At 43.8% G+C, this 23,575-nt stretch overlaps 1 protein-coding gene across 11 annotated transcripts in view; it reads left to right on the top strand.

The window, feature by feature from the left end:
- The window catches only part of LOC111833679 (dystrophin-related protein 2-like), an 85,261-nt gene extending 61,830 nt beyond the window's left edge, over positions 1 to 23,431 (top strand). For 8 of the 11 annotated variants that reach the window (XM_072702069.1, XM_072702067.1, XM_023792191.2 and 5 more), the window contains exons 11-23: positions 479 to 680; positions 2,422 to 2,507; positions 7,811 to 7,968; positions 9,609 to 9,775; positions 9,878 to 9,989; positions 10,616 to 10,755; positions 10,955 to 11,020; positions 13,803 to 13,868; positions 13,952 to 14,095; positions 16,169 to 16,406; positions 16,757 to 16,874; positions 18,457 to 18,546; positions 18,700 to 23,431. In XM_072702069.1, the coding sequence (XP_072558170.1) occupies positions 479 to 680; positions 2,422 to 2,507; positions 7,811 to 7,968; positions 9,609 to 9,775; positions 9,878 to 9,989; positions 10,616 to 10,755; positions 10,955 to 11,020; positions 13,803 to 13,868; positions 13,952 to 14,095; positions 16,169 to 16,406; positions 16,757 to 16,874; positions 18,457 to 18,546; positions 18,700 to 18,719 (1,607 nt within the window). In that variant the 3' untranslated portion in view covers positions 18,720 to 23,431. The remainder of the gene's footprint in view (positions 1 to 478; positions 681 to 2,421; positions 2,508 to 7,810; positions 7,969 to 9,608; positions 9,776 to 9,877; positions 9,990 to 10,615; positions 10,756 to 10,954; positions 11,021 to 13,802; positions 13,869 to 13,951; positions 14,096 to 16,168; positions 16,407 to 16,756; positions 16,875 to 18,456; positions 18,547 to 18,699) is intronic. The other 3 variants (XM_023792192.2, XM_072702074.1, XM_072702073.1) reach the window with 3 other exon arrangements.
- Positions 23,432 to 23,575: the final 144 nt, after the last annotated feature.

Raw genomic sequence — 23,575 nt, 5'->3', positions numbered from 1 at the left:
TTCCATGCAACAATAACCAGGAGCAGTTGAGAGTTGCCTGTTTTTGGCTTAGTGCCATAGTTGGGTCTGGCCTGCTGTGAGTGCTACAGGAGCATGTGCTCCGGGTCTGGCCAATGACCCATCACTGGTCTGTGTGACACAGCGCAAACCTCCAGGGCATGTTGTTATCCCCCTGCAAATAGGCAGCCATGAGCACTGCTCATGGGAAGAGAAGCATGCGCTGTGGGTCGCTGCTGCACGGCCCTCGACTTTGCAGGTCCATCGCCGATGTCAGGGGCATTCATTTCTTTGTTGCGGGTGCTAGCAGTCGTCATTAATGGCTAAAGTAGGGTCCTTAAAAGAAGTGAGCGAAGGCAGTTCTCACAGCAAACACAAATTCTGCATGCACAGCAAAATATACCTAAATTGGACTGAATATCATAGGACCTGAAAAGGATTACAGAGGATGACTGGCCTTTGGTCTCTGCCAATCCCACAGTGGACATGGTGACCCTGACCAATGTGGTAGATGTCTTCCGGGAGCAGGAGATACAGCATGGAGATCACCTGATGGACGTGATGGAGGTGATCCACGCGCTGAGCGGCCTGTTCGAGCGGCTGGAGGAGGAGCGCGGGGTGGCCATCAATGTCCCACTGTGCGTGGACATGTGCCTGAACTGGCTGCTCAACGTGTATGACAGGTGCAACATGCTGCGCCCAGCCATGTCCGGCCCCATTAAGGGAATCTGCCAGCGGTTTGTGTTTTTGGTACAGGGTAGAAGCACATACCCCACCTCACATCCCAGAGGCAAGCGAGCTCAAAACCACATCAGCCCAGCAATACTACCTGACTTTGACTGTTTTTGGAAACAGTTGAAGGATGTTTTCAGGATCGGTCCCTGTACTTCCCCCTTCTCTATGTCAGTTCTCCGTTTGGCCAGCAGGTGTCACTGGCCGTCCCGTTTGTTAGCTCCTTGTGTTCTTCCTGTTACCCGCATGGCTTAATGGGCTGAGACTATGTCTATGTCATCCAGGCTTCCCTTCTGTTGTGGATTCAAGTTAATATTATATATAATACTAGTTAACAATCATCATTTATGTTATTTTGTGTTTTCTTAGTTAATTATGTAGATGCCTGTTTTGGTTACAGTTCCTTGTTTTTGCCCCCTGTTCCCAGGCTGTTGTATTGTTCAGTCGCCCATGTTATCTAGACTCCCCTAGTGTTTAATTCTTTATCTGTTCTTTATCCCTCACCTGTGCTTGTTCCTAGTAATTGTACTGGCCCACACCTGTGCCTTGTCTTCCCCTCCTCTGTGTATATATGTGCCTGCCTTGTTTATTACCCCTCATGGTCCTTTTGGTTTGTTGTGTTCTTCTTTAAGTTTAATAAAGTCTTATTTTGTCAGGTACAATGTGGACCATCCGTCCTTCACCATGCCCGTCCATAACCGCCTGTTGTAATGAATTCCCTAAGAAACACATACATATATGCATGAGTACTCATCTACAGTAAATATAACTGTCTTCTTTTTTCAAGATTTCCCTCATTGTGTTTGTGCAGTTATTACTGCTTTATTGCGGTTTATTTGTCCTTTTTAGTTATTGCACTGCGTTTGTGATGTTTGCTCTGAATATAAATCGGCGGTGTGCAGTAGGTAAAATCTCACAGCATGATGTACCATTTAAAGGAGAAAAGTGATTCTTAAGCAGTGTTAAACTGGAAGCATCTTTCCTACATTACGGAAATTTGCATGTTTCCTTGAGGCTGAGGAGGGTGAGGTGCTATTTTTGTGACACTGCACAGGGCAGCCAGTGGCCGGCTTAGCTGAGCCAGGCCGTGTTTGTGGTTCTTCTGCCTCTTTCCTCTTGCAGAAAAGCATAGAGGTCGAGCAGAGCAGGCTTTCCATTGTCCACTGTGAATCTGTTTGCCAAATGCAGACTGTATTTCCCAGCTTTTGGCTTATGTCCCTGTGTTTTGATGCTGTGGTTCACTGCCTGACCTGCAGCAGGATTTGCGAAGGCCAAAGGGGCACCATCTGTAACGTTTGAGTGCCTGAATTGGTTGTGAGCCAACAGTTATGATTAGAGACACAATGGGGTCTGAAAAGACCACAATGGCTGACGGTGGAGTGCTATCACTTCAGATGCCTGAACCAGGGGGGTAGGAATCAGGGGGTCATTTAATTTGAGTTCATTTATCTGCCCCGTAAAAAAGACTTTTGCATTTAAATTATTAAGCTGCCACACCCCCCATCCACGTCCCTGTGTAACATTGTTTTATTTTAGTTGTAAATTGCATGTAGTTGAAACACATACAAAATAACAATCATAATATAATCTAGTTATGCTGTACAGCAACCTTTTTAAGCAAAATACTGAAGCTGGCCTTAACTTTGTCATGTTTTTTGTTGCCCCCTCTAACTTTCTGTCCTCTCCCTCTAGTGGTCGGAATGGGAAGGTGCGTGTCCTGTCCTTCAAAACGGGACTGGTCTGCCTCTGCAATGTGGACGTTCAAGAAAAGTACAAATGTGAGTCAGTATCTGATAATGTCAGAGGTGGGTAGGTCAGGACCAAGGAGAAAAAGTTCAGACCATGATTTTGTTTCAACTAACCAGTTGTGACTCTCTGAACTACCCACCTCTGGCTAATATAATATAGCCCTGAGACTTAAACAATCAATTAGACCAGTGTTTCACAATCCAGTCCTCAAGGGAGGGAGCAAAACATGGACCGTCTGAGGATCACCGGGGACCGGGTTGGGAAACACTGAAATAGACAATCTGAAATTTGTATGATAGAATTATTGCAAGTAAAATTTTAGTTATTATAGTTACTTTTCTATTTCTACTTTTTAATTAGAGACCACAGCTTTATAATAGTTTTAGAATTAGTTTAATAAAAAAATACATTCAATATGTTTGCAACACATCAGCAAGCTATGTCAAACTATCTAGCCAGCAGAGGCAGGAGAGCTGCGTGTCTGTCACTGGCGATAAATGAGGGGCTCGTCCAGCAGAGGCTGATATACCGAGTCAGGCTGTCACTGGCGGTAAATGAGGGGCTCGTCCAGCAGAGGCAGGAGAGCTGCGTGTCTGTCACTGGCGGTAAATGAAGGGCTCGTCCAGCAGAGGCAGGAGAGCTGCGTGTCTGTCACTGGCGGTAAATGAGGGGCTCATCCAGCAGAGGCTGATATACCGAGTCAGGCTGTCACTGGCGGTAAATGAGGGGCTCGTCCAGCAGAGGCAGGAGAGCTGCGTGTCTGTCACTGGCGGTAAATGAGGGGCTCGTCCAGCAGAGGCAGGAGAGCTGCGTGTCTGTCACTGGCGGTAAATGAGGGGCTCGTCCAGCAGAGGCAGGAGAGCTGCGTGTCTGTCACTGGCGGTAAATGAAGGGCTCGTCCAGCAGAGGCAGGAGAGCTGCGTGTCTGTCACTGGCGGTAAATGAAGGGCTCGTCCAGCAGAGGCAGGAGAGCTGCGTGTCTGTCACTGGCGGTAAATGAGGGGCTCGTCCAGCAGAGGCAGGAGAGCTGCGTGTCTGTCACTGGCGGTAAATGAGGGGCTCATCCAGCAGAGGCTGATATACCGAGTCAGGCTGTCACTGGCGGTAAATGAGGGGCTTGTCCAGCAGAGGCAGGAGAGCTGCGTGTCTGTCACTGGCGGTAAATGAGGGGCTCGTCCAGCAGAGGCAGGAGAGCTGCGTGTCTGTCACTGGTGGTAAATGAGGGGCTCGTCCATCAGAGGCTGATATACCGAGTCAGGCTGTCACTGGCGGTAAATGAGGGGCTTGTCCAGCAGAGGCAGGAGAGCTGCGTGTCTGTCACTGGCGGTAAATGAGGGGCTCGTCCAGCAGAGGCAGGAGAACTGCGTGTCTGTCACTGGTGGTAAGTGAGGGGCTCGTCCATCAGAGGCTGATATACCGAGTCAGGCTGTCACTGGCGGTAAATGAGGGGCTCGTCCAGCAGAGGCTGATATACAGTCAGGCTGGAGATCCCAGTCTTTAGGGAGCATTTATCAGAAACTCCCCAATAGGGATATTTCCAATTACCGCGGTGAGCAATAGGCTCTCGGGTGGTGTTCATAATTTTATTGATGTATCAGATATAAATCAGCCGTCGGCTCTGTGCTCATTTTTCAGCATCCGCAGAATGAAGACTGAGCTCAAGGCAGTGAAGAGAAGCTCAGCTGCTATTTTTACTCATTTATAGACCCCGAAAGGAAACACCCTGCATTAGATTGTGCTTTTCTTACCTGGCTCCTCCAGTAGTGTGCAATAACTGTGCAGAAATGTACTTTTACCACCAGGAAAGTGAAGGAACCCTCTTCGTGTTTTGTGTGCATTTTGGCAACTGAGAATCTGGTTAGTGAAGAACCTGTAAGAGGACAAAAGAACATGAGAACTACACAAATGAGAGGAGGCCATTCGGTCCATCGAGCTCACCTGGGGAGAACTTAACTAATAGCTCAGAGTTGTTAAAATCTTATCTAGCTCTGATTTAAAGGAACCCAAGGATTCAGCTTGCACTATGTTATCAGGAAGACTATTCCATACTGAGACATGGAAGCATCAACATACACACCAAGGTCTTTCTCATAATCAGCTACCTTTATTTCAGTAGGTCCCATAAAATGCCTGTACTTTATATTTCTACTCCCTACATGGAGTACTTACATTTGTCTATGTTAAATTTAATCTGCCAGGTATCGGCCCAGTCACTAATTAAATCAAGATCCCGCTGTAGCTGCTGAGCCGCTAGTTCAGTATCTGCTACACCACCCACTTTGGTGTCATCTGCAAATTTCACCAGTTTACTGTATATATTGGTGTCTATATCATTTATGTAAATTAGGAACAATAGTGGTCCTAAAATTGAACCCTGCGGTACCCCACTATGAACGCAGGCCTACTGTGACATTGTGCCTCTTATAACTACTTGCTGCTTCCTATCTGTTAACCAGTTATCAATCCAGGTAGCTACAGTTCCTAAAATACCTGTCGCTTTGAGTTTAAGTAAGAGCCTCTTGTGGGGGACAACATCAAAAGCCTTTTGGAAATCTAAGTAGATGACATCATAGGCCTTCTTATCATCAACTTCCTAGCTTCCTCAATAAACTCCAACAGATTTGTTAAACAGGATCTACCTCTCCTAAATCCATGCTGGCTATCCCTCAAAATGTTATTTGAGTCCAGGTAATCTACCATTTTCTCTTTGATTATAGTCTCCATAACTTTACCAGTTATACAAGTTAGACTGATTGGCCTATAGTTTGACAAATTACTTCTATCCCCTTTTTTGAAAATGGGCGTTATGTTGGCATGCTTCCAATCAGAAGGTACCACACCTTCAGATAAGGATTTTTGAAACAGTAAAGTTAAGGGTCGGCAAATAATATCCCTCATCTCTTTTAACACTATAGGTAAGATGCTATCAGGGCCCTGTGATTTATTTATTTTGAGCTTAGCTAGACTTTGCAAAACATCAGCTTCAGTTATATATATATTAGTTATAGACGATGCTGGATTAGTAATAAGAACTGGTAAGTTACTAGTGTCCTCAACAGTGAATACCCGTGCAAAACTATCATTGAACTCATTTACTATATCAATGTCGTTTTCAATTATAAGACCCTTACTATCCTGCAGATTAATAATTTCAGCTTTTAGAGCTCTTTTAGAGTTAAAATACTGGAAGAAACTTTTAACGTCATCCTTAGCCTCCAATGCGATCTTCCTTTCGACATTCCTTTTAGCTCTTCTAATGTCATTTTTTAACTCAGCCTGTAGATTTAGATACTCTTGCTATATTCTGTCATTTTCCATTTCTGGAACAAAGCCCTTTTCCTCCTTACTTTATACTTTATTTCCCTATTAAACCACCTAGGTTGCAATTTCCTAGATTTATTCTTGCTGGAAACAGGTATGAAGTCCTCATGCACTTGCAATAATGTGCTTTTAAAAAATTCCCATGCCTCCTCAACAGTTTTGTTATTTAACTCCATCCAGTTCACAGTTTCTAGTTTTAATCTCATACAATTGAAGTTAGCCTTCCTAACATTATATATTTTTGATTTGGCCTTTGCTCTTCGGGCACTAAACTTAACCTCAAATTTAACCATGTTATGATCGCTACTGTCAAGTGGTTCTAAAACGTCTAATTTACCAATCCTGTCCTGGTTATTAGAGAAAACAAGATCAAGAATGGCATCTCCCCTGGTAGGGGTGTTAACAAACTGAGTAAAAAAACAATCCTGTACTAATTCCACCATCTCCAGTTCATTTTCAGAAGAGCCAGCAACAATGTCCCACTGCATCCCCGGTAGATTAAAATCACCCATAACTACCACATCATTTTTATTGCTCATAATCCTAATATCACTGTATAACAATCTGCTTTCCTCGGCAGCTACATTAGGTGCTCTGTAACAAACACCGACAATTAGGCTATTTGAGTTTTTAGCATCTAATTTTACCCATATAGCTTCCGTAGTTTTACTTATATCAGTAAGCTCCCTTGCCTGCAAGTTTTCCTTTTCATATACTGCAACACCACCTCCCTTCTTACCTATACGGTCTTTACGGAACAACGTGTAACCATCCATATTATATTCTTGTCCATCCTTTTCTCTCAACAAACATAGGAACTTCCACATTTTTTCATTGCCTCGTAATTGGCCCTCTGGGAGAACAGTACTGCTAACTGCAAGGGAGGAGAAAGACAGGGTTTGAACGCATTAATACCTGAAGATAAATGGATTATGTTGTACGTGTGTGTGTATTAATGTTTACATTTATAGATACGTTTCTGCTATTGCAATCAGTTTTATTGCAATAGTTTCACACTCCTTAAATTAGTCTTTTGCTAGGGCTTCAGTATACCATATTAAAGCCTGATAATATGCACTCAGTGTATTAGGTATAGCTGCTTGCTAATGCTAACAGTCTAAAGGTAGTGAATCATGTGACTGCAGCCGAATGCAGTGAAACACACACCCGCAAACACACACCCACACAGACACAGGTCTTTGTGGGGACTCTCCATTCATTTCTATGGGGAAAACTCTAATCCCAACAAGATGACCATAACCCCTACCCAGCCCTAACCTTAACCATAAGTCACCAAACAAAATGCAACTTTTTTTTTATTGCATCCACAGATCTTCATGGGAACCTGAAAATGGTCACCACAACATTAAAAAAACAGGTTTTTATTACATTGTGGTGGATATTTGGTTCCCACAATGTTATATAAGCACAATACACACACACACGCACACTGTGTTGAACAGTGTTGAACAGACATATAGAGTAAAGAGGAAGGGCAAAGAGAGCAAAAATAATAGCATAATAGCAGCTGTATACAAAAAACGGTTCAGGGGCCCAAGCGGGTCTTATCTGCCATGGCTAGGTGCCCCAAATACACTGACCTCTGGTGTTAATGGCTTTTTATGCAAGATTTTATATTACAGAACCTGTAATACAAAAACAAAGATAGAGATTAGAGTTAGCTAGCTATCTATCCTCAACCAAAATTAGATCAATATATGGAGTAGTACTTTATTTTTATGAAACACTGAAAATTTTCATTGAAAAGGTCAAAAATTAGAATCAAGAAATTATTATCTGTCAAAGAACTGAAATTCTTTGGTCTTTTTTATTTGACCTGGTATATTAAAATTAGTGGTGAATTATCTGATCATGTAATGGAATGATACATTTTCGGTGTCATTTCTCTCCTTCATCTGAAGCTTATTGGCGTGATTCAGCACCCACACGGTGTCCTGCTTCCCTGCCTCCCCCATCCTGACGTCCTTGTACCTCTGCGTCTGTGTCCCAGACCTGTTTCAGCAGGTGTCGGGCCCCGGCGGCCTGACTGACCAGCGGCAGCTCAGTGTCCTGCTGCACGAGGCCGTGCAGATCCCTCGGCAGCTGGGTGAGGTGGCCGCGTTTGGCGGCAGCAACGTAGAGCCCAGCGTGCGCAGCTGCTTCCGAATGGTGAGCGACACCCTGCTCTCTGTTTGTCTCCACAGAGATTAGAGTTATTTTTGGTTCTCCTGCTCTGATTCAGAGTTCCCTCATGGATGATTTACTTTTGTCCTAGGGTCATATCTTGTCAATCTTGAGAAATAAATGTACATTTTCCATTTTCTGTGGCTTTCATTTGTAGAAGAAAAGGGACGACAAAAAAAAAAATATCAGATAACCCTCCGTATAAGTAGAGAATTAGAATTAGAATGAACTTTATTGATCCCTGAAGGAAATTCTAGTGCATTCTGCAGTGAACATATTGAGCGCAGATGAACATTCAGTGCAAAAGACAAGGTGAAGGACAGTACACATAGTACACTAAAAAAGATGATCATGTGCACTATTATTTTTGTTTGATGAAGCTAGAAAAAACTCATATAATTTTGTAAGACATCACACTTCGGGGTTTATGTGAAGTTTTTGTATAATATTTATTTCAATATACTGTATAACTATTTAATTAACGTAATGTCTTTATAATTATCATAAATGACCATTGTGTTCTCACCGTTAACATTTTTATTATCTGGAACACAACAGTATTGTATACACAGAATTCTACATACACGGTACCACTGGAAAGTTTTTCCTTTCTGGTTCTTTTCATTGCGTGTTTATCTGGTAGATGGTATCCAGCACATTCAAGTTTCCGGTACCTTCCTGGCTTGGTAGCTTTACCTCACACAGACGTGTAAATATTGGGATCCTCTCACTGTGAGGGTGACCGCGTGAATGGGCCACACTCCACCTTTCTGCATTTCCAGATGAGCTCTGTAATCACTGGACCAGGAGTGACCCAGCATGGATAATACTGTACATTTTAGCTTCTTTCTAAATTGTTTCAGCACCTTAGGCGTGGTGCCATTGGCAGAGACACGTGCCCTTATTGAGCGCCGGGTACAGCACCTTTGGCGTGGCACCGTTGGCAGAGACACGTGCCCTTATTGAGCGCCGGGTACAGCACCTTTGGCGTGGTGCCGTTGGCAGAGACACGTGCCCTTATTGAGCGCCGGGTACAGCACCTTTGGCGTGGTGCCGTTGGCAGAGACACGTGCCCTTATTGAGCGCCCGGTGCAGCACCTTAGGCGTGGCGCCATTGGCAGAGACACGTGCCCTTATTGAGCGCCCGGTGCAGCACCTTAGGCGTGGTGCCGTTGGCAGAGACACGTGCCCTTATTGAGCGCCGGGTACAGCACCTTTGGCGTGGCGCCATTGGCAGAGACACGTGCCCTTATTGAGCGCCCGGTGCAGCACCTTAGGCGTGGCGCCGTTGCAGAGACACGTGCCCTTATGTTGTAGGCTGTTGGCACGCCTAAGGTGCTGTACTGAGGTGCATAGGGCGGCTGTCAAATGGCCTTTATTCGACACCACAGCCATGGTAACCCAAGAGGGAACGGCAAGTTAATGATGCAGTTTAACAAAGAGACAGAAGGAAAATCACTCTTAAATGTAATTTCCATTCAGACTGATTGCGGATACAGACATTAATGAATGCCACCACCTGCTTAATTTCTGTATTATGTCCTTATTTCCTACGGTCCTTTTATTAATTAATGCTCAGTGTCACCCCGTTTGGCGATGCGTCTCCCTTTTGTCCTTGTCTGAAGGCCCCAGGGAGGCCTGCCGTCGAGGTCTCACACTTCCTGGAGTGGATGAGCTTGGAGCCGCAGTCCATGGTCTGGATGCCGGTGCTGCAGCGCGTGGCCGTGGCAGAGTCAGCCAAGCACCAGGCCAAGTGCTCCATCTGCAAGCAGTGTCCCATAAAGGGCTTCAGGTGGGGGCACCTGCTCCGGGAGTCACCGTAAAGCGAAGGCCGCAGCCTGACCAATCGCCGCGCTCTTCTTCTTTGTGATCACCACCCCTGTTCCTTGGACAGGTATCGCAGCCTCAAGCAGTTTAATGTGGACATCTGCCAGACGTGCTTCCTGACGGGCCGCACTACCAAGGGGAAGAAGCTGCACTACCCTATCATGGAGTACTACACGCCGGTAAGGCTTTATGCCAGGGCCCTCAAGGACCGGGCCCAGCCGGTGGGGCGCCTTATCAATCAATGCGCTTTACATAAAATGGCTTAGCGTGGTTTGTACAAAACTATAAGGTAGAACCATCAAACTTCACTCACACATAACTCGTCATAAGCCCCCCACCACACAACAGTCTCGAAACAATCAGTGAGTGTTAAAAAGTTCCCATGATTGTTAAATATCGATGTCTTTATAAAAAGTTAAGTTCATGAAGTGCCTTTTTGTTATTGACCTTTGCCCTTTAACCACTCACTTGTTTTCATGCTCCAAATGCGTCAGCATCCGCTGCAGTTCATCTGATGCGGACCGTTGATCAAAAAGTTTGAGAATCCCTGCTTTATGCTATCAACTCTTAAGACCTGTATGTTTGGTTGGCGGGGGGGTGGAGGGGTGGGCGATGTCAAGAAAGGAGTTTAAACCTCACATTTATCTATCTAATTATTTGTTATTTCAGCCAAGAACATTTCAGCCAGAAACACAGGTACTTCTGACTGTCTCCAGAGAGCACATGCCCTGGACAGGCCATGCACACGGTAGCCCGTTGGCCCAAGGAACTGAGTGTCTTAGTCTTTATTTTCCATTTGGCTCAGCAGACGACCTCTGGTGAAAAGATGCGGGACTTTGCTAAGACATTGAAGAATAAGTTCCGCTCCAAGCAATATTTCAGCAAACACCCGCAGAGAGGCTACCTGCCTGTGCAGTCTGTGCTGGAGGTGGACGGCACAGGAAGGTGAGTCGGCCTTAGCCCACTGTGGAGTGAGCTGGGGGGGGGGCAGCACAATTCAGGTATCTTAGCAGTGGCAGGCGTGTGTTCGCAAAATCCTGTAGTCAGACTGGAAAGCTTATAAATGACTTGGCTTGGCGGGAGATTGGATTCAATGGTGGTGACCATTCTATGAGTAACATTCTGGCCTCTTTGTTCATTGTAGCCCAAGCTCATCTCCCAAGCTGCCGCATGCAGACACTCACTCAAGGATCGAGCACTTTGCCAGCAGGTATGGAAGGGCTCATCGATCTGTGGCGACTTTCTGCTTTGGAGTCGCATTTGAATATACTTGAGTGTCATTGTCAATCGTCGTTAAATGTTCAGTGCGGGATGGCTGCAGCATACAGGGAATCGGCAGAAATTAGGAGCTACTGGGCACAAGCAGCTTTCCTTGCTTGCCATATACTGGGCTGGCTTTGGTTAGGTCAGTACCCCACTTCATTGGCTTGCTGAAAACTGCAGCGTTTAAGCTCACTATTGCCTTGGGATTGTTCCCCGTGCATTGCTCTTGCAGGGATAGGAATAAAGGGTTTATTTTTGTCCATTTTATTTCTCTACAGCTGTCTTTTGCCACAATCTGATCAGTATCTCAGGCAAAATGACTATTATGATGGAGCGGATTGCAGCCCTTTTGTACCGCTAAGGGACTCCCAAAGTCGAACGCTGCAGAGGACAATGTCCTGAATGACTTATGGGGTCCATAAAACTTACAAAACAATAGTGTAATCCCCGTTGGAAGCATCAGAAATGACTACAGCAGACACAGTGTGACATTTTTGCCAAATGTTTAGTTGGAACTCCTGCCAATGGAGAAAAATAAGTCCCAGGAGTCTGTAATGCAAAGTTTGTCACCCTCAAAGGCCAGAGAGAATATATTGATCGTATTCAGTGTTACTCCTGTCCCTGTAAGCTCATCTCAATTCTCTTTGAGTTTCTCTGGCATCTAGCTGTTTGCTAACTTATATGTAAATGATCAGGTAGGAGTAGGTCAGAATTATAGCACATATATTGCACTTGCTCTTTTGTTCATACTTTTGAGTGTGTGTGATGTGCATAAAAAGATAGTGGAAATAGCCTTTAGAATGATTTCATTATTTAAAACCAATTTAAAATATAATCCTGTGGAACATCTTGTATACAGTTACAGATTCCAAAGTACACGGCTCTTGCTTATCTGGGTGGTAACATTATAATGACCTGAGTTTGGTGTATGAGATATTATGCTAATACACAAAGTTGTGGCTGGTCAGGCTTTAAAGGGCGAGTGAAGTGAACCAAACAATTAACTTTAAGACAGGTAATGATACAGTAGAGAAGCGATTACATTCTTCACCAACCTTCCTCGATTGTAATTACAGTGTTCAGGATTTGCTCAGTAAGTAGTTTTTTCTTGCTAATTCAGTTTGCTGGCATGCTCAAAGTAAACCAAACTTAATAACAAATTAACTTTTGGAAGACCAAGCAAAAAAAAGCAAAATATGTTCTCCTAATGAATATTATCATACAGTAAGAAGGATGTGAAGGTTTTGCCAAGCTAGACAAAAGCCCATGGCTAAAAATGAGTTGCACTTGCTCTAGAAATGAGATATTCCGCTAATTTGCAGTTGCCTTCTGCTGGTGTTCTTAAATCTAAATCTAGTTTTCTTTGAATGATCATATGTCAAGGATGCAATGCAGCCGTGAGGTAATATGTATAACATTAACATATTATATCATTCTTAAATTCTTAAAAATTCTTAAAATGGGTGGAATGTACTTGCATGTATGATTTTGGGAATCTGTTACCCCCACAAAACACAAAATGCTTCTTAGATATGAAACAAACAAATGCACAAATTCTTAGGGGCTATGCAGTGCATGCATTCACTTGATAAAGGCGATGGATGCACGCAGGGAATAAGCCAGGTCTGCATGTTCTGCACGGTAGTGATCAGAGTGTGCGGAGTGCCTGCTGGTGGGAGGCGAATGAGCCAGGTCTGCATGTTCTGCACGGTAGTGATCAGAGTGTGCAGAGTGCCTGCTGGTGGGAGGCGAATGGGCCAGGTCTGCATGTTCTGCACGGTAGTGATCAGAGTGTGCGGAGTGCCTGCTGGTGGGAGGCGAATGGGCCAGGTCTGCATGTTCTGCACGGTAGTGATCAGAGTGTGCGGAGTGCCTGCTGGTGGGAGGCGAATGGGCCAGGTCTGCATGTTCTGCACGGTAGTGATCAGAGTGTGCGGAGTGCCTGCTGGTGGGAGGCGAATGGGCCAGGTCTGCATGTTCTGCACGGTAGTGATCAGAGTGTGCGGAGTGCCTGCTGGTGGGAGGCGAATGGGCCAGGTCTGCATGTTCTGCACGGTAGTGATCAGAGTGTGCGGAGTGCCTGCTGGTGGGAGGCGAATGGGCCAGGTCTGCATGTTCTGCACGGTAGTGATCAGAGTGTGCGGAGTGCCTGCTGGTGGGAGGCCAATGGGCCAGGTCTGCATGTTCTGCACGGTAGTGATCAGAGTGTGCGGAGTGCCTGCTGGTGGGAGGCGAATGGGCCAGGTCTGCATGTTCTGCACGGTAGTGATCAGAGTGTGCGGAGTGCCTGCTGGTGGGAGGCGAATGGGCCAGGTCTGCATGTTCTGCACGGTAGTGATCAGAGTGTGCGGAGTGCCTGCTGGTGGGAGGCCAATGGGCCAGCGTGCGATACAGTATTGATTTCCTGTCTGTTTCTTCATTTCCATTGACTTTAGTCCAGCTTGGCCCTGAATCAGCAAATGAGTTCACCATGGTTTTCTTGTAGCCATTCACATAAGTGGCGGCGATGGAAGCCATTTCACTAATATTGTTTTAGTCCCCACCACAAACTTGCTTTTAATCCACTGATTTTATAGTATGGGCCTAAAATCTCATCAGCTCCGGCATAGTGCTCAACACTGAAACAGTGTCAAAGGAAACCTGCTTTCTCGTTAATATTAAGCTGCTCTCCTGTTGCTAAGAAAATGGGCCTCATAGTGATGAATGCTGCCTTTTTTCCTTCCCTCCAGACTGGCAGAGATGGAGAACCAGAACTGCTCCTTCTTCACCGATAGCCTTTCACCCGATGAGAGCCTGTGAGTTTGTGTAGACGTTCTGTTTGGCTTGGAGCCCCTTCCTTTGCTGTGCGAGTGGCTTAGTGGCTATCTGTGTCGCTCAGAGATGAAGATCAGTACCTGCCCCGTCATTCCAGTGTTGCTGCAGAGCAGGAGCCCTTTGTGGGCCAGAATCTGCTGGGCGAAATCAACTGTGAGGACAGGGATGAACTGCAGCGGACACTGGCTCATTTGGAGCATGAAAACAAGTGAGTGGTTAATCTTTAAACTTTTGTATTCTAGTAACCCTGCTCTGTGTTGTCACATTAAATGGCCAGTAACTTGCTAGCTTTATAAATCATTTAAAGAATGTGCAGGTAGGTTAAAAATGTTTCTGTTGCAAAATCAATTAATCACCATTAACAATCTTTTAAACATGCATACTAGTAAATTGGACCTCTGAAGTGGCACAGATCTCACCTTATGGCATCAATGGTGTCATTCTGTTCCATCATGGTCTTGCAGAGCAATCGGCGGCATCTGAAATGGCACAGAGATCACCTTACTGTATCACCGATGTTACTCTGTTCCGTCAGGGTCTTGCAGAGCAATCGGCGGCATCTGAAATGGCACAGAGATCACCTTACTGTATCACCGATGTTACTCTGTTCTGTCAGGGTCTTGCAGAGCAATCGGCGGCATCTGAAATGGCACAGAGATCACCTTACTGTATCACCGATGTTACTCTGTTCCGTCAGGGTCTTGCTAGGCGAGTTCTGGCACCTTTAGTGGCACAGAGCTCACTTTACAGCATCGCCGATGTTGTCTTGTTCCATTAGGGTATTGCAGGGTGAGTATTGCTGCTTGAAATTAGGGGTGGCACGGTTCACAAAACCCACGGTTCGGTTTGTATCACGGTTTTAGGGTCACGGTTTTCGGTTCTGTACGGTTCTTGTTATTTTTTCTTTTAATCTTTAACAATCCAGAAATGCACTTCAGCATATGATATATAGCTTAATTATCCACAATTTAGGATACAGTATTAAAAAAGTTATATCATGTAATCATGCATAAACTGAATTTGACTTGACTTAAAGCACATTATTAAAATTATTAAACATTATTAATCCCAGAACAGTAATAAAATAAAAGTCTTGCCTTAACATAAATGCTAAAAGAATAAATCGCTTTAATCGCTATTACACTTGGGTATGGGCACGCGGTCTTATTTAGAAAACATACAAAAAGAGACGCATATAATGTTTAATCATTCGTTTTGTATTCGTCCGGTCCACGGGGTTAATTTAATTGGGGATCGTTAAAATGATAGATCACCTATCTTGATTAAGCCTGATTCGGTTCGTTATATATATATATATATATATATATATATATATATATATATCATTATATATAATATATCATTATATATAATGAGCAAAAGGAACACAGACGAGCGGTAAAGCAGAATTACAATATAATGACCGGACTGGAGAAAGAAACGGAAACGCGGACTAAATACAATGGAGTAATGACAAATTTGACAACAATCAGGAACAGCTGGTAAACACGGGGAATCCACACAGGGTTAACGAGGGGGCGTGGCACACGGAAAGAGCGGACGATCGAGGCATCACACTCACTGGAGTGCTTTGTCACAGATAACTTAATTTTCTTTAACAAAGTGCCTAACCGCACATTAAATAAAGTCACACAACAAAGGCGCACAACAGTGTTCAGATGTTGTGCTATCGGTTGGCTGAAATTTAAACGTTTTCTTCAGAGACAGGGTGGTAACGCCGAAAACTCGAGCTAAACGCAGCAAACGAAAGGCTACCGGAAATTACTTAGCTGGCTGAACTTTTACCGGAACTACGTCACACCGCTCTGTGCATATAGCCTATTCTTTCGCGCGAAAGGGAAACACACTGACGTCATATACGGGGCACGAGGCTACATTGCGCATGTCATGAACCGTCGAACCGTGCGACGCATGCATGCTCCGAACCGAGACAAGCGAACCGAACGGTTCGGTTTTTTTTCATGAACCGTACCATCCCTACTTGAAATGGCATCGTGATGTTGTCCTGTTCCGTCAGAGTCTTGCAGGGCGAGTACCAGCATCTGAAGTGGCACAGGGCTCACCTTACAGCATGACTGTTGTCGTCCTGTTCCGTCAGAGTCTTGCAGGGCGAGTACCGGCGCCTGAAGTGGCACAGGGCTCACCTTACAGCATGACTGATGTTGTCCTGTTCCGTCAGGGTCTTGCAGGGCGAGTACCGGCGCCTGAAGTGGCACAGGGCTCACCTTACAGCATGACTGATGTCGTCCTGTTCCGTCAGGGTCTTGCAGGGCGAGTACCGGCGCCTGAAATGGCAGCATGCAGAAGCTGCAGCCTCACCCCAGCTGGCTGAGGGGGCTTCTGGCTCAGCCCCAGGCGAGCAGGATGAGGAGCTGTTGGCTGAGGCCAGAGTCCTGAGGCAGCACAAGAGTCGGCTGGAGACCCGCATGCAGATCTTGGAGGAGCACAACAAACAGCTGGAGTCACAGCTCCAGCGCTTGAGGGATCTACTGCTGCAGGTGAAGGAGGAGGAAAAATGGAACTGCTTCATATTCCATAACGGGGGTCTACTCTTAATAGTTCACAATTTAGCATATATATGCAGATTGATTTTATTTAGCTATAGCTATAAATTAGACAAGCATTATTGGAATTGCACAAACAAGTAAATGTCTAAGCAGGTGCACAGAGGGGTAAATGTGCATTATTGCATAAAGTGTCTTTAGGGTATATAGCATGAGGTCCTTTGTTAAAAATGTTAAAGATTTGCTGTGAATGCTGATGCATGACTTTATGAATGAAAATCTGATTACGGAATTTTCATTAACTTGACACCACTCAGATTCCAGACCAGTTTATTGTTTTTCAGCCCAAAGATGATTCAGAGGCTAATGGATCTGTGCCTTCAACTGTGTCCTCGCCTGTTTCTGGGAGTGGCCAGCAGGGGGAGAGGCTGAGCAGAGAGACCCCAGAGACAGAAATTGCAGGTGACTAGTGAGAGCCCACGCTGTCGTATTTATGATGTGATGGAAGTGAATGTGGATGGAAAGGCTGAAAGTGGATGGAGAAGTGAAATATAACTGATATTTGGTGCTGTATACTGTCCGGACATGGACGCTTTGAATTGGTGGCATGCTATTCACCTTGGCCACACCTCTGTCATGCTTTCTGTCAGGGCACCCATGGAGTTTAGGAATCGTAGGTAATGCAGATTGGCATGCTTTCTGTCAGGGAACCTGGGGAGTATAGGAGTCATAGCTAAGGCTGATTGGTATGCTTTCTGTCAGGGAACCTGGGGAGTATAGGAGTCATAGCTAAGGCTGATTGGTATGCTTTCTGTCAGGGAACCTGGGGAGTTTAGGAGTCATAGCTAAGGCTGATTGGTATGCTTTCTGTCAGGGAACCTGGGGAGTTTAGGAGTCATAGCTAAGGCTGATTGGTATGCTTTCTTTCAGGGAACCTGGGGAGTATAGGAGTCATAGCTAAGGCTGATTGGTATGCTTTCTGTCAGGGAACCTGGGGAGTTTAGGAGTCATAGCTAAGGCTGATTGGTATGCTTTCTGTCAGGGAACCTGGGGAGTTTAGGAGTCATACCTAAGGCTGATTGGTATGCTTTCTGTCAGGGTTCATTAGACAGCAGGAGTCATCTTGCTTTTATTACCCTATCTAATGTTAGCTGGGTTCCTACATGGCTATTGAATGAATCCACTATGTTGTGCTCTTCAATAAAAGTCTTTTTTCACTTGACCTAAATTTTAGGCTAGGCATTCATCACAGCAATTTTAATTTTGTCATGTTGATACCGAAAATAAAACTGCCCTTTGTTAACGGGGTTACTGCAAATAATAACAAGAGAACCTTTAAAACTGCTATGGGAGAACATCAGCACAGCTTTTCATCCTGTGTAAGCCTAACCCTAACCCATAAACCTAAGCCTAATCCTATGCCTAACCTTATCCCCTAACCCCTATACCTAAGCCTAACTCTAAAACCCATCTGCCGAGTTCATTTGCACTTTATAAGCTCAAATTTTAGGAGCACTGCACCACTTATAACCTGCTGAAAGTCATGAAATGATACTTGTTTGATCCTTGTAGGGAAATTCTCTTTTTGCCTACCACATTCGGCTCTCCATACATAGGCGCTAAAGGGCAGCCACCCATAGCGGCGCCCATGGAGCTGGGAGTTAAGGGCCTTGCCCACAGACCCACAGACATAACTATTCAGCCAAGGCTGGGTTAAAACCAGTGACCTTCCGATCCCAGGCAGAGGCTCATCTGCTAGATAGGGAAATCACTCCACCATAGACATGCGTCACAAACTCAGTCCTTTAATGCATAATTTTTGTACTCTTGTTATTAAGTTTTGTTTACTATTTCCCCTCCGGTTCATTCCAAAAAATGAATGGAATAAACCAAAAATGTCTTCTTTCTGAAAAATATTCAAAGTTTGTGTGGTGGTTCACCATTTGTCATTGAACCCACTGACTGAATTTAATGACAGTCATTGGATTGTGGCCCTTATGGGTATGGTCTGTCTGATGCCTGTTTGCATTTTGGATCTTGACAGAGGATGACATGGAACAGGACCAGCGGGACACAGTAGTGCAACTCCAGCAGGTAATTGAACAACTAAGGAATGTCTTCCCACCAGATGTAGGTGAGTGATTCCTTCTTCTACATGTCAGGCTTCACCACCAAATGCCAAAATAACACTTTTGTTGAAGTCATCAGTGAGAATACTTAGCAACAAACAAAGGAGCTTCTACTGTGCACCCTGCAATATGAAGCTGTGCTTTTTTTTCTTCTCCAGATGTTTCATCACCCAAGTAATCTTGGACACAGCTCATAACGTGGACCTTTGCTTGTCAGAATCCCTGGCCAGTTCTACCAATGCACCACGTAGCACCCTAGATGCTACTGCACTAACACATAAGAAAACTCATCGTCTTTGTGGACCCAATTGTTTTTAGCAGCTTTAAAAAGAAAAACGAGAGAGCACTGCACAGACTTCACTCTAACAAAGAAGCGGACGTGAGAGTCACTTCTCTATTTTTCTTTTGGTTCAATCTTGGGAAAGCTGTTGCTCACCCTCACCAAGTCCGACACCAAGAGTGGATGTTGTTTGGTGACTATTTTTGTTTTAGCCATGCAAGTTCTGTGCTCCTGTGCTGTTAGGTCAAATACAGAAATGCATTAAGAAGCTTTAGTTGTTGAATTTATGTTTGTTTCCAAAGAAATCGCGTGCTTCTTTCATAATGGTGTTGAGTGAATCATTTTCATGCAGTTCTCCTTGTATCGTTTTAAAAGGGGATGTTTCTAATGGAGTTATTCTTCACAGCTAATGTTAATAAAGAAAAAAATAACGTGGTACTTAAATTAACTTAAAATTAAAGACCTTTGGTTTGTAAATCATAGGTGAGACCAACCTTTGTTTGTTTGATGCTCTTTTTCTGGGGTGGAAACGCTTGGCTGCTATTGGCCTGAGCCCCCTGACCGGCTCCACCCCTACACAGCCTGTAGCCTTTCTGACATGGAGGAATAACCATCTTAGGATCTGTCTGACATCAGCATGTTCCTCCACCCAGGGTAGCAGGAAGGATTCAGTAATAGAACAGCTCTAGGCTCCGGCAGCACACTAGAAGAGCACAGTTACGTGCCTTAATTTAGTGCTTCTCAACCTGCTCCCTCCCAGCTCCTGGTAGCAGTGATCTGAGTGGGAGCAGTGAGGCAGGGACTTGGGAGGGAGCAAAAACATGGACCGGCTAGGCTCCCCGAGGCTTAAACACTAGTTAAACCTTTTGGACTGATGTGGGTTGAACTAGACCTTATGTCATACACTGAATATTGTGGAAAATGAAAATGTTTCTCAAGCCAGGCTTTATGATCTCTTTTATGATCAGACACAGTGTTACCAAGAAACCGAAAATATATGTAGCCCTCCGTGAGATGGACAATGTGAGTGTACGGTATTTGTACTATAATAATTATTATTATGGTTGTTAATATTTAATAATAATAATAATAATTATTATTATTAATTAAACATAATAATAATAATAATATACAACATACCTATTCAACAACAGAAGAGACATGGGGCCTGTACTACACAGCTGGATTTGTTACTTAGCCAGATAACTTGTTGGATTTAAGGTACCCCGGTTTAAACAATCTTTGTTCACTTACATTTAGCCCAGACTACCTTAAATCTGACAAGTTATCTGGCTAAGCAAGAAACCCAGCTTCATGATACAAGCCCCTGAAGGTAATTACTGATATGAGGAGGCATACGCTTTTTTTCATAATGTGCGAAGAGGTTGTACAGTTCGGATAGAGGGATAAGAGAGACTGGCTGCTGTTATTTTCAGAGTTATCTGTAAATGTGCCCTAGGTATCAGCCAGGTGTTTTGTGGTACCACTTACAGTAGGGAGTAGAGAGATTGTACCACGCCGTTCAGCAGCTGTGGTGTGCACTGTTATCTAAGTATGGTGTTGTGGTTGTCAGTATGTTTTAGCATTTCCACCTGAATGTAGAACATGAAAATGCATTTCATCCAGCTTCCAGACAGACTTGCCTCTTGGCACAATGTTCACATCAGACATCATGCAGGCTGTTTGTTCAGATGGAGTCTCACTCTCAACCACTCTGTCCAAGAAGTTCAGGTCAGCTTGCAGGACGGTCATTGTAATCTCTGAGAATTTCTTCATTGCTAATTGACCTGAAATGGAGTAGATGTTTACTATTGTCTATCCCTTAGATTTAACAAGCAAATAGGTTACCTCTCATGTGTCTTTAGTTCCTCTGTGTTATTAATCCTTTCACTTATGTGTAATTTCTGACATGAGACTGATAGTCGACATGCAGTCTGCCAAAGTTCTTTTTCTCTGTGTTGATGGGTTTAAAACGAAATCAAAGGGATGATTAATTTTCTATGGAGTTTAATTAGTTTGTTGAAAATCTTTTGGCTATGCACATCTTTTTCCAATGTTGTACACCTCTCCTGAACAACCACTAAGAAGGCCCCTTTTTCTTAGATTTTAAAGAGAGGATTCTGACTGGAATTGTGTGTCTCTGGTCTTTCCTGAATATGTTCACTATGTGTAAGTACACGTGGAGTATATCCAAAGTTTTGCATACTAAAATAGCCATACTAGAAAAAAATTACATATGTATATACATTAAATTGAACCCTTTTTAAATAATAATAAGATAAACAACGGTTTGTGTTTTATTAATGAAAAGGGTCGTTCTGAGACAGGGAATACTGGAAAACTTCGCCATAATGTGTCTTAGCAACAGTCCATGTGGTGAGGGTTGTGTGAACTATTTTTGAAGATAATGTCTAAAAACAAAGAAGTGTGATTCTCACTGTGGCTGCTAACCCCTTTGCTTTTCTATTACGCTGAGATGATGAATGATGTCGCCTGAATTAAATTAACAACTGTGCTTAAACTAATATGGCTGCTCTGCCGGGTTTTATTCACCGACAGAAATTTCTACTCACATATCACATTTTTTACTATATATTTTTTTTTTGTGGAATTTCTCTTGCATTATGTTTTTATTATTATTCATCGTTCACTTATATTGAATTTTTTCCTTTACAAATTGTATCAAGACTGGGCTACTTAACATAGTTTCTTTCTACTCATGCTGTGTATATAAATAAATTTGTACTTGTATGGAAAGGATTATTTCTGGATTTCTTAAGCGTTTAAAGACAATTACATAAATCTCCATCCTTATCCCCTTTCCCTTGTTTAATTTTTATTTCTTTTGAAGGAGTGGCTGAATCTTTGGCTGAATATGCTGACAGTCTTATCCACAATTTTTGATGTGTTATTTGAGTGTAAACACTTATTGACTTCGTTGGTATTTAAGACATTTTAAACTTATCCGTGTCAACTCTTTTTAATCACCCTCATTTTGTCCTTGTATCAAGATGCCCTTGAATTTGCAACTCACTTCATTTTCACTTCACTTTTAATTATGTGTAGCTACTGACTCCTTATTGATCGTTCCTGCCCACACAGAGCGTTTCTGCATTTCATCATTAGTCGAGTCTCTGACAAGCCACTTTATCACTGGCTGACAGCGGAATCTGAAGATATGCTCACTGCCCCAGGACCTTCCTTTGCGTTTGTATTCCTCAGTGCCTGAAGCTTAGTTCTTGAAACTCTGGGTTTCTGCCAGGACTGTTATGGTCCTTCCTCTGATATGCAGCTGTTTGTGACACTGACAATCCCCTAACTAGCAAAGGAGTCACCCCCAGAGGCTCTGATAGGTTTTTCTATTGCATAAACACTACCCGCATTTTAATGGTATACTTCAATACCCACCCCCATTAAAGTGAAACTGTCAAACATGAGATCTGACAAAAAATTACAATGCTGTGTAAAGCATTCATGTACTTTTTTCCTTCCTTGGTTGATTTTCCAGTAATCAGTTGGTACTGAAATGTGACATCTGCTGGGTTCAGGGGACGTAACCAAGACCTTCCGATGTAAACACATCTGTGAGGGGAAGTGTAGGTTAGGGTTAGGTGTAGGGTTAGAGTTAGGGGTTAGGGTTAGGGTGGGCTTTGAAGGCAAGGCCTGGTGATTATCAGCACTGATACATTCGCAAAAGGTAAAAGGAAAAATTTTTTCCTCTAGGACCAAGACTGACTACAGACTTACTGACTTCAGAATTTAAAATGTGCCATTGTCATGTCCTTCTTAATTTATCCTGTGATTTTATTCAGATTAGTGGTTTACATATGGTTGATATGTTATATTTATGTGGGACCTTCAGAATGTCAGCGCACCAAGCCGCTGTGGCTGCTTCTCATTATTCCTGCCCCTTTGTATTGTCAGTAGCATTAAGGTACAGATTTGGTTGATGAAGAGCAGCTCATGTAAGCATGTAAGACCCTTACTTTACTATCACATCCCTCCACTGTGCTCCACGCTGTTTAAGCCAAATCTTTTGTTTAACTGGAGAATAACACATCAGTTTGGTGACTGGAGAATTCCACTGTTTGGTAACTGGAGAATACCACATCTGTTTGGTAACTGGAGAATACCACTGTTTGGTAACTGGAGAATTCCACTGTTTGGTAACTGGAGAATTCCACTGCTTGGTAACTGGAGAATACCACTGTTTGGTAACTGGAGAATACCACACCTGTTTGGCAACTGGAGAATTCCACTGTTAGGTATCCGGAGAATTCCACTGTTTGGTAACTGGAGAATACCACATCTGTTTTGTAACTGGAGAATTCCACCGTTTGGTAACTGGAGAATTCCACCGTTTGGTAACTGGAGAATACAACATCTGTTTGTCACACGACTCACAGCATTCTGCAATCAAACACTTCTCTCGCCACCGGAAAGCTGCTTGTAATTGTAGTTTTTGATTGCCCGATACCCCATACTGCACTAGTCCAGGGATACTGCAGATTTACATGTTTACTGTGAAGCTACCAGTAAAACAACAGCACTGTTGAGACTGCAGTCTGACCAAACTTCTGCTAACACAGGTGCCAAAAGCTGAAACTATACTCAGCAAAAAAAGAAACGTCCCTTTTTCAGGACTGTGTATTTCAACAATAATGTTGTAAAAATCCAAATAACTTTACAGATCTTCATTGTAAAGGATCTAAACAATGTTTTCCATGCATGTTCAATTAACCATAATCAATTAA

This window comes from Paramormyrops kingsleyae, chromosome 18 (genome assembly GCF_048594095.1).
Source record: "Paramormyrops kingsleyae isolate MSU_618 chromosome 18, PKINGS_0.4, whole genome shotgun sequence".
Lineage (NCBI taxonomy): Eukaryota > Metazoa > Chordata > Actinopteri > Osteoglossiformes > Mormyridae > Paramormyrops > Paramormyrops kingsleyae.
This window is presented reverse-complemented; position numbering and strand designations above follow the sequence as displayed.